The sequence below is a fragment of the Miscanthus floridulus genome, chromosome 16 (assembly GCF_019320115.1).
Source record: "Miscanthus floridulus cultivar M001 chromosome 16, ASM1932011v1, whole genome shotgun sequence".
In the NCBI taxonomy this organism is placed as follows: domain Eukaryota; kingdom Viridiplantae; phylum Streptophyta; class Magnoliopsida; order Poales; family Poaceae; genus Miscanthus; species Miscanthus floridulus.
The window spans coordinates 77,261,715-77,272,859 of record NC_089595.1 but is presented as its reverse complement, the minus strand read 5'-3'; the positions used below and the strand labels follow the sequence as shown (position 1 = coordinate 77,272,859).

The following is an 11,145-nucleotide window of genomic DNA, read 5'->3' as shown; positions in this document are numbered from 1 at the left end:
TAATCATCCTCAATTAATCAGTTAGGAAATAGAAAAAATGAAAAGTACCTGAGGTACCAATAGTACTTTTCCAACCATCGTAAAAGAGCACTTTAATATATATTGAACTTTATAATATGTAAAAGTTGGTCCATGATGCAGTGCAATGCTACGAAGTTCCGGCAGCGACGAGCGGGTATCATCTAGTATATATTAACAACTAAAGCCCACCCTAATTAATTGCCCGCAAATCAACCTTACACCACACCTCCAGCACCGGTGTCATTTTTCTGTAGAGTGGAGAGCTCACATTCTCCATCATGATCGTCTTGTTCGTCTGCCATCTCCAGAGGCTTCATGGTGTAGAAACGGAAGCAGATGAGGTAGTAGCCAAGGTTGAGCACCATGAGGCAGGTGACGAGCCAGTAGTAGTTGTCGATCCTGCCACGGTTGATGTTGTCCTGGAGCCAGTCGTTGCCGCGGGCGCGCGTGGTGCGCTGCACCACCGTGACCAGCACGGTGCCCAGGTAGTTCCCGAAGGAGTTGGCGAGCCAGAAGAGCGCGGCGGCAGTACTGCGCATGCTCTCGGGCGCCTGGTCGTACAGGAACTCCATGTGCCCCACTGACGAGAAGGCGCCGGCGATGCCGTGGACGGCGAACTGCGGCACCAGCCAGAACACGCTGAGCGGGATGACGGCGGCAGGATTGTCCAGGAGCCCGTGGTCGGCCGCGGCGTCGCGGCGCTTGGTCTCTACGAGCGCGGCCGTGGCGACGCCGAGGATGTGGATGGCGAGCCCGATGCCCATGCGCTGGAAGTAGGTGATCCCAGAGTGCAGGCCTGTGACGCGGCGTGCCAGGGGCACGAACGCGCGATCGTAGAGCGCCAAGCTGACGAGGAAGGCCGCAGTCCCGAAGATCGACATGGTCGCTGGTGGTATCTCGAAGTGCCGGGTGATGTGCCGGTCCATGCTGCCCGCCTGGATGATGATGAAGGTGCCGTTGTGCGATTCAATGGTGGCCAGCATGATCCCGGCTGACCAGATGGGCAGCATGCGGACGATGGACTTGAGCTCCTCCACGCGGTGCACCGTCGACAGTCGCCACAGGTCCGGCTGCCCGGAAGCGGAGATGTCGCCCGGCGTCACTATGGCTGCCCGGTCCAAGAACCTTAATTCACAGAGGAAAAGAGAAATCAACACACAGTTTTCGTCTCAATGTCGTTACTATGCTAGTGGAAAGTGGAGTATTGGGGTTGTGACAGCTTCTGAAAAAAAAAAACGAGCAGTCAGAACAGCGAGTATTATTGGGGTTGTGATTGTGACAACTTCCAAAAAAAAAACTAAAAATAAGAAGTGAGCGAAGCTATTCCCTCCGTCGTATAACGTAGTGCATCTAAGCATTCAAAATTTGTATCTAAATATAAGAGATTTTGTTTGGAGACAAAAGATAGTTGTGCTTTATATTATATCACAAACTTGCTATTTATCAACCATCAGCCATTAATCATATTGATGTTGACGTCTAATTAATTAAAAAAAGTAAGAGTAGATATGTCTTTTGTATTTTTTCTTAATTTATTTTAGAATCTCTAGAATACATTGTATTATAGGACGTAGGGTAGAGTAAAAAAAACCGTGAACCAGAGTTAAATGCTAAGAGCATCTTCAAGGGACTCTTTATATCTTTTCTAGTTCAATGCTAAGAGCATCTTCAAGGGAATAGAGATTTTATTGAAAAAATACCCTCCAATAGCCTATTCAATATATTGAATATCTAAATATATACATCCTCTATTTCGGATTTCTCGCTAACTAAAGATGGAGAATAAGAATGACTCTCTAGACTATGCACGAGATACCGAAAAACCGTTCGAGAGTACAAATATATAGAAAACGATTTTTACTCAAATAACTCTCTAAATGATATTTAGAGAGTAGATTTTAAAAAGTCTATTGGAGATGCTCTAGAGTAATGCATACTTTTGCCAAAATCCTTATACACACGGGCACAAGAAAGAAAAACGCTCCCACGATGTTAGGGGAGGGCAGCCATGGCTCGGGGCGGACAAGGTGTGGACATAGAGGCGTGATAACATTCTCGTCGCTGGCTGTGGTCACCGCCAGCGGCGGCGGGCCTGAGGGGGTTAGGTTAGGGTTAGGTTTAGAATTTGAGGGTTCTTATCCTCTGATCTTTGAGGGAATCGGGATGTCTAGGACGGCTATGGCTTATTTAGGGTGTGTTTAGTTCGCGAAATGAAAATTTTTGGATATCACATCGGATGTTTCAGGGATGTCGGAAGAGGTTTTCAGATACTAATAAAAAAAATTAATTACATAGCTCGTCTGGAAACTGCGAGACGAATTTATTAAGCCTAATTAATCCATCATTACCGCATGTTAGTTACTGTAGCACTTATGGCTAATCATGGACTAATTAGTCTTAAAACATTCGTCTCGCGATTTCCAACCAAACTGTGCAATTAGTTTTTTTTCATCTATATTTAATACTCTATGCATGTGCCGTAAAATTCGATGTGATCGTTTGTGGTGAAATTTTTTTTGAACTAAACCAAACCTTAGCGGAGCTTTCCAGCCCCATGACTTATATTGTTACTATTATATGCAGGAGCTGAAACTGTGAAGTCAAAAATTTGCTTCACTTTGGAGTTCACCGGCTTCGCCTTTCTCTCAGCTTATTTTTCTTCTTGAATCTGAAATGGCTCCGCACCATAGTGCCAAACTGTGATGCTACAGTCTAGAGGCAATCAGCCAGTGAGATCATCAGTAGCGGGGGATGTGAAGACGGATTAGATTAGCGTGACACAGTGAAAGCGCTGCTGCGACGGACGAAGAAGGTGTTGGATTTAATTGGGTTTGTCTAATTTTTATTCAGCAATTAAATAAAATAAAATTTTAAGGTCAAAGTTAATGCCATGGGGTGTAACTTACGGTTTGATGAGGGTTAATGAGAGGTTAGGTGCATGATGACCATTATGTGTTGGTGGATCATGATTTAGTGGTTCATGATGTCATAGTGGTTTCTGTTAACGGACAATTCATTTATCGGTTTCACAAGTTATTTGTAACAGACAATGACATGATGGCTACTAACTCTTATGTGCCTAGCTTTTCAACTTCATCTTCCTTTGTCACTGTATAAAAGGGACACTCTTTCTCTTGTACGCGAGAGAGAAAGAGAACACATAGCTAGAACACCGTCACGCTGTTGTTGTGCTGCTCTCTGCCATTCCCGTCCTGGTTCCTACGCGCATAGGAATTGGGAGAGCAGGCCTCCGAAACTGGCGTCGTTTGCGAGTTCATCTGCTCAAGTGAAGACCGTCAATCAGGTTTTTGGGAGCGTCTTCACGTGACTGCTCGCTCGTTCATTCTTCTTCTTGCTACTTCTCGATGGCTTGGGGTGATCGGCACTACAACGTTACTGCACAGCATCGAGTGGGACGACTACATCGACAACCGCTATGTCAACTAGCGTCGGCTCTAGTGCCGATGGGTATGCTGTTGCAACCCATCCTTTGTTATATATGATTAAAATCATGATGATTGGTATTATGTACATGTTTGTTGCACTTAGATCAGACGTGCACATGCGTGATGTCACAAACATGTTATTTATAATTTTCTGGATTAAATTGGTACTGAATTTGCCTAAATTTCTATCAATCCAAAAACTTGATAGGCATTTTTTGGTAGTCAGCTTTGCGAGTATACTGAAACCAAATGTTTTGAGCGCACACATTACAAGAGGTGGCATCAGATATGCATATTATGGTTGACTGCTATGCACTGCTACTTTATTGCCGAACCTAGATAGTTGGACCGCATACTCCTGAGGAGGAGCGTGCGTTCCAAGATGCTGATACTACGTTCAAGGGGGCAATAATCAGCATGCTATGAGACTCCATAGTAGATGCATATGTGGCTATGCAAACTGATAAAGAGATGTGGGATGCACTTGAGGCCAAATATGGAGTGTCTGATGCTAGTAGTGAGTTGTATGTCATGGAGTAGTTTCATGACTATAGGATGGTTGATGACTGTTCTGTAGTTGAACAAGCTCATGAGATACAAACACTGTCAAAAGAACTTGAGAATTTTGGTACGGTGCTACCAGTTAAGTTTGTGGCGGGCTGCATTATTGCTAAGCTGCCACAGGCTTGAATATACTTTGCTACTTCTCTGAAACATAAGAGACAAGAGTTTGGCATTGCCGACCTCATTGGCTCTTTAGATGTTGAAGAGAAGGCGAGAGCTAAGGATGTCCGCGGCAAAAAAAATTGTTGAGGGAAGTTCTAGTGCCCATGTAGTGCAGAAAAATCTTCAAAATTCCCACAAGAAGAAATTCAAGCAAGAGCTCAAACAAAAGACCACTACACCTTTTAAGAAGAAGAAAAACAAGGAAAAGAAAAAATACTTCACTTGTGGCAAGCCCGGGCATTATACTAGGGACTACAAGGAGATCAAGTGGAAGCTCAAAAAGAAATCTGCAAACATGATTGAGGCTGATGCAGGAACATCGGGGTATGGTAATTTATTACCTACAGTTCTTTCAATTTGTCATTCACCTGATTTGTGGGTTGACATAGGAGCTAATATTCATGTGTGTGCTGATATCTCTTTATTTTCTTCTTATCAAGTCAGGAGAAGTTCCTCCTTATTGATGGAGAATGGAGCTCATGTGGCTGTTCGTGGTGTTGGTACGATCGATCTGAAGCTTACTTTGGGGAAGACTGTGCAACTGAAGAACGTGCAACATGTCCCCTCAATAAAAAATTAATTAGTGGTTCTATGTTATGTCAAGATGGCTATAACCTTGTGTTTGAATCTAATAAGTGCATACTTTCTAAGTATGGAACCTTTGTGGGTAAAAGCTATGAAAGCGGAGGCTTGTTCAGTTTGTCCTTAACTGATGCATGTGTTAAGTCCGTGAACAATGTGAGCTGTGATGTTGAATCTAATGTTTGGCATTCACGTCTTTGTCATATAAATTTTGGTTGCATGACTCGCTTAACTGGTTTAGATTTAATCTCAAAATTTGATTTGGTCAAAGGTTCTAAATGCCATGTATGCGTGCAATCGAAGCAACCTCGCAAGCCTCACAAGGCTGCTGAGGCAAGGGACTTGGCACCATTAGAACTAATCTATTTCAATTTGTGTGAAATGAATGACGAGTTGACCAAATGTGGCAAAAGATATTTCATGACATATATAGATGATTGCACTAGATTTTGCTATGTGTATCTGTTAAAATCAAAACATAAAGCATTGAATTATTTTAAGATCTATAAAGCTGAGGTAGAAAACCAACTTGAGAAGAAAATTAAATGGTTGCGGTCTGATCGCGGGGCAGAATATTTCTCAAATGAGTTTTCTGAGTTTTGCGCGGAGCATGGTATTATATTATTCACGAGTACACCGCCATACTCACCACGGTCCCATGGGATTGCTGAGAGAAAGAACCACACTCTAACTGAGTTGGTTAACGCCATGTTAGAGACTGTGGGACTATCTAAGTAATGGTGGGGTGAGGCAATATTGACAACATATCATGTCCTAAATAGAGTGCCCACAAAGAACAAAGAAATTACACCATTCGAGGAATGGGAGAAGAATAGATTAAATCTCTCTTACCTATGAACATAGGGTTGTTTGGCAAAGGTGAATGTGCCAATTAACAAGAAGCGAAAGCTTGGACCAAAACTATTGATTGTGTCTCTCTCGGTTATGCTATTCACAGTGTGGGTTATAGATTTTTAATAATAAATTCTCGAGTGACTGATGTGAATGTTGGTACTGCTATAGAATCTAGAGATGCTATATTTTTTGAGAATGAATTGCCTATGAAAAATGCAACTAGCACTTCTAGTCATGAATCTATTTTATTACCTGAGTTGTATGAACTGATAGAACATACTGATGTTGAAACCCATGTGGAAAATCATGAGGAGGACAACAATATAGTCATTCGAAAGAATACGAGACAGATGACTGCAAAGCCCTTTGGTGAAGACTATATTATATACCATGTGAATGACACTCCTAAAACTATTGAAGAGACATATTCATCTATTGACGCTGACTTATGAAAGGAAGCTGTTCAGAGTGAGATGGACTCTATTATGTCTAATAGAACTTGGGAGGTTATTGATTGTCCTTACGGTGTAAACCTGTGGGATGTAAATGGGTGTTCAAGAAAAAGTTTAGGCCTGATGGTACTATTGAGAAGTACAAGGCAAGGTTTGTGGCTAAGGGTTATACCCAAAAAGAAGACGAAGATTATTTTGATACTTATTCACCAGCTGTCCGTCTAACGACTATATGAGTGTTACTTTCTTTGGTTGCCTCACATGGTCTTCTCGTTCATCAGATAGACGTTAAGACAGCTTTCTTAGATGGAGAGCTTGAGGAAGAGATCTATATGAATCAGCTAGATGGATTTGTAGCAAATGGTCAAGAGGAAAAAGTGTGTACATTATTGAAATCTTTGTATGGCCTAAAGCAAGCACCTAAGTAGTGGCACAAGAAGTTCGACAGAACTTTGACATCAGCCTACTTTGTTATTAATGAAGCTGATAAATATGTTTATTATCGGTATGGTGGGGGAGAAGGTGCGATCTTGTGCTTATATGTGGATGATATACTAATCTTTGGAAATAATATCAACGTGATTAAGGAAGCGAAAGATTTTTTGTCTAGTAACTTTGAAATGAAATACTTGGGAGAGTCTGATGTTATTTTTAACATAAATGTACTAAGAGAAGAAAATGGTGGGGTAACGCTTTTTCAATCCCATTATGTGAAAAAGGTGTTGAGTCGCTTTGGATACAGTGACTGCACACCTGTTTTAACTCCTTATGACCCAAGTGTGTTATTAAGGAAAAATCACAGAATAGCACGGGATCAATTAAGATGTGCTTAAATAATTGGTTCACTTATGTATTTAGCTAGTGCAACGATGCCTGATATCTCGTTTGTTGTGAGCAAACTTAGCCGGTTTGTTTCAAATCCGAGAGATAATCATTGGCGTGCTCTTGAGAGGTTATTGCGCTATCTAAAAGGGAGTGTGAGCTATGGCATTCACTATACCGGGTATCCGAGAGTACTAGAGGGTTATTGTCATGCAAATTGGATATCTGATGCTGATGAGATTTATGCCACATGGATATGTGTTCTCACTAGAGGTGGCGCTGTTTCTCGGAAGTCTTGCAAGCAGACCATCTTAATGAGGTCAACAATGGAAGCAGAACTCACAGCATTAGACACTACCACTATTGAGGCCGAGTGGCTTCGTGAACTCCTTATGGATTTACCGATGGTTGAAAAACCAATACCGGCTATTTCTATGAACTGTGAGAATCAGACTGTGATAATCAAAGTGAACAGTTCTAGGAATAACATAAAGTCTACAAGGCATGTGAAGAGGCAGTTAAAATCTGTCAAAAAATTAAGAAACTCCGGAGTAATAGCGTTGGACTATATCCATACATCTAAGAATCTAGCAGATCAATTCACAAAGGGTCTGTCACGTAATGTGATAGATGGTGCATCGAGAGAGATGGGCTTGAGACCCACGTGAAGTCATTCCATAGTGGTAACCTATCCTATGTGATCGGAGATCCTATGAAGTAAGATGGTGAAACAAGCTAGTGGTTGACTGATGGAGAGATCCTTTGAAATAAGATCCATATCGTTTGAGATGCATATTTCTCCTATGCTATATGGCAGGATGGTATAAACCTTAATGTGATCCGAGTGGCTTATTTAAGCAGAGATGTCGGCCTACAAGACATCTTAGAAGGAACACACCTATATGAGTTCGACTGCTAGTCACAGTCTATGAGATGTGGGTAATCTCTAGATACTTATGAAAGGTCCGGAAGTTTGACTTATATGCTCCAACCAGAGGGGATACTTTAGGCAGCCTTGTATCAGTAAAGGACTTAGGTGAAACTTATTTCGCACAAAACTATCAATTCAAGGCATAATCCATTGTTCAGTTGTGAAGAAGCGTAATCTCTGTTCTAGGTGGATGTTCAACTTAACAGTCTCCTTCGAAAAACTGGTATATCAAACAATTTGCAGTGAGAGCATTTTCTATGCCTTGAAATTTGGTGGTGATTGTTGGATTTAATTGGGTTTGTCCAATTTTTATTCAGCAATTAAATAAAATAAAATTCCAAGGTCAAAGTTAATGCTATGTGGTGTAACTTACGGTTTGATGAGGGTTGATGAGAGGTTAGGTGCGTGATGACCATTATGTGTTGGTGGATCATGATTTAGTGGTTCATGGTGTTATAGTGGTTTCCGTTACTAGTAGCGGACAGTTCATTTGTCGATTTCACAAGTTACTTGCAACAAACAATGACATGATGGCTACTAACTCTTCATGTGCCTAGCTCTTCAACTTTATCTTCCTTTGTCACTCCATAAAAGGGACACTCTTTCTCTTCTACGCGAGAGAGAAGAGAACACATAGCCAGAACACAGTCACGTTGCTGTTGTGCTGCTCTCTGCCATTCCCGTCCCGGTTTCTGTGCGCACAGGAATAGGGAGAGCATGCCTCCAAAACCGGCGCCGTTCGCGAGTTCATCTACTCAGGTGAAGACTAGCAATCAAGTTTTTGGGGAACGTCTTCACGCGACTGCTCGCTCGTTCATTCTTCTTCCTGCTACTTCTCGACGGCTTGGGGTGATCGGCACTGCAACATTACTGCACGGCATCGAGCGGGACGACTACATCGACAACCGTTATGTCAACTAGCGTCGGCTTTGGTGCCGCTAGGTATGCTGTTGCGACCCATCCTTTGTTATATATGATTAAAATCTTGATGATTAGTATCATGTACATGTTTGTTGCATTTAGATCACACATGCACATGTCTAGTGTCACAAACATGTTATTTATAATTTTCTGGATTAAATTGGTACTGAATTTGCCTAAATTTGTATCGGGTGGTGGAGGCCTCTAGGGGGAGCGCGTGCACCAGACAACGCCAGATGTAAGAGTTTGGCAATAGCGTAACCACCACAAATGTTGCGGACATGTCTAGTACCGTTCAGGCATGCAGGCGTCAATGCAAAAGTACATCACGTGGACGCTATCTTACGGGGTGTAGGTGTGTAGAGAGCACACGTCGAAACACACAGAGCACGACAAAATAGCTAGAGAGACGGACTTACGTGAGCTGGTTGGTGTGCAGCAGCCTGCCGTTGGTGGAGATGAGGACGTCGAGCTCCTTGTCCTGGTACAGCATGCCGGTGTCCTCCGGTACGACGACGTTGCGCTTCTTGAACGCCGCGGCGGCGACCTGCGCGAGCCGCGTGAACGGGCTGCCCCCGGGCTTGAGCATGACGTACAGCGGGTACCCGATCACGAACACCACGATGGAGACGAACATGGCGATGGCCGGGATCCCGAACCCCCACCCCCACCCCACGTTGTCTTGGATGTACACCACCACCGTCAGCGCCAGCAGCGCCGCTACCCCCATCATGAAGAAGTAGAGGTTGAAGTAGCGGCGTTTCCGCTCTGCCACCACCTTGGCTGCCTCCGCGGTGACCTTCTTCTGCTGCTGCTCCCCCAACTCGTGGTCGAACTGGTCGGTGCCGAACATCACGACGCAGGGCCGGAGCCCGCCGGCGCCAAAGGCCGTGCACAGCAGGGAGAGGTACAGCACGGTGAGCTGCAATCCGGAGGCGCGCTGGCATGCGGGGCCGCCGGGAGGAGCGGAGCATGGCGAGGGGCGTAGCGAAGGGAGGAGCGCGGACACGACGAGGCCGAGCATGCCGAGCTGGTAGAAGACGGAGCCGGCGATGATGGTCCAGAAGCGGCCCGCGAAGGAGTCGGCGGCTAACGCGCCGAGGATAGTTGTGAGGCTGGACGTGCCGCCGAAGTTGGTCAGGAGGTTGGACGCCTCCACCAGCGGCAGGTGCAGCTGCTGCGTCAGGTACGTGATCAGGTTGGCGCCGAAGCCGGCCGTGGCGAACCGGTCGCAGATGTCGTTCCCTGCATCGTACGGAGAAGCCATTAGATGGGCCATCATCAAACGTCCAAACAAGTCAAGAACTGCGCCGACATCATCACTCGTTGAATGCATCGTCTAGATTTCTCGCTCATTGCTTGTTCAAAATATCATCCGATTGCAAATATGCTGGCTACATGTATTATGTTGGCCTAAGCTAGCTAATCACCAAGTATGAATGGCATGGTCTTGAAGCCTCCCTTCTCCCTCCTCTTCTGCTCTCCTTCTCCATTCCTACCATCCGTCGTCGTCGCGGTTGCCATGGCTGGATGCAGGGAACCCTCGCTGCTTGTTATGGCCAGTGATTGATGCGTTTGGTGCTCAAACAGAGCAGGGCATGCGACAGTGAGCTCTGGCCCTCACATGCATGCGAGGATGGAAGTATGGAATCACATGTTCATATATATAGACACGAGGACCGTACCCTGCCAGAGGTAGCGAAATAATATCAAAAGGGTGCTGTATTTTCTCGTGTCTTTACTTCAAAGACAGACTCAGCACTAGGTCCAACCTCTTCCGTAAGCATGTGCTAAGAGATGATATATGCGAACGGTGCTCAAACAGCGTTGAAGATAGACACCATATCTTCTTCAGGTGCCCATCCATCTCCTCGATATGGCAAAGACTAGGGGTCAATACCGCTGCATCTGTGTCTGATGAAGAGCTGGGCTCTGGCTCTTAAAACACTCCCCACGGATTAGACAGCGACCTGTGGCCTTCTATTCTGCTTACTATACTCTGGCGTCTGTGGGACGCCCGGAACGGCGAGGTCTTCCCGCAAGAACGATCCTCTGCTACCCAGGTCATTGCCAGAGTAATTGACGACCTCTCGACCTGGAAGACCCGTATTGAAGAAAACGAGCAATCCTGAGAATGTTTAGACTTGGCTCTTGTACCTGCAAAGCAGTAGAAATCTCCATTCTCTAACTACTGGCATTATGTAACTGAACGATCGATCTCTTTCTAATAAAATTCCAGGTGGGGATCCTCTCACCCCTAATCTTACTAAAAAAAAGGGTGCCATATACAGTATATTACTAGCAAAGATGTGCGTAGTATAGTAATAATGCATTAACCCTCGCCACACACAAGCTCAACCTTTATATCCTAATTGGCCCCTCTCCCTCG

At 44.5% G+C, this 11,145-nt stretch overlaps 1 protein-coding gene across 1 annotated transcript; it reads right to left on the bottom strand.

Moving 5' to 3' along the window:
• Positions 1–236: 236 nt before the first annotated feature.
• On the bottom strand, positions 237–10,295 carry LOC136514275 (protein NRT1/ PTR FAMILY 3.1-like). Its single transcript, XM_066508265.1, has 3 exons — positions 10,187–10,295; positions 9,176–10,001; positions 237–1,146 (listed from the first exon to the last, which is right to left on the bottom strand). The coding sequence occupies exons 1-3, from the start codon at positions 10,278–10,280 to the stop codon at positions 237–239; spliced, it is 1,830 nt and encodes a 609-aa protein (XP_066364362.1). The 5' UTR covers positions 10,281–10,295.
• Between the last annotated feature and the right edge of the window lie 850 nt (positions 10,296–11,145).

Excerpts from the sequence above, each read along its gene's own strand:
- LOC136514275 (XM_066508265.1), bottom strand. The coding sequence starts at position 10,280 with ATGGCAACCGCGACGACGACGGATGGTAGGAATGGAGAAGGAGAGCAG. Across the intron at positions 10,002-10,186 it reads GACCATGCCATTCATACTTG|GGAACGACATCTGCGACCGG; the intron begins GTGATTAGCTAG and ends CGTACGATGCAG. Across the intron at positions 1,147-9,175 it reads CTGCACACCAACCAGCTCAC|GTTCTTGGACCGGGCAGCCA; the intron begins GTAAGTCCGTCT and ends CTGTGAATTAAG.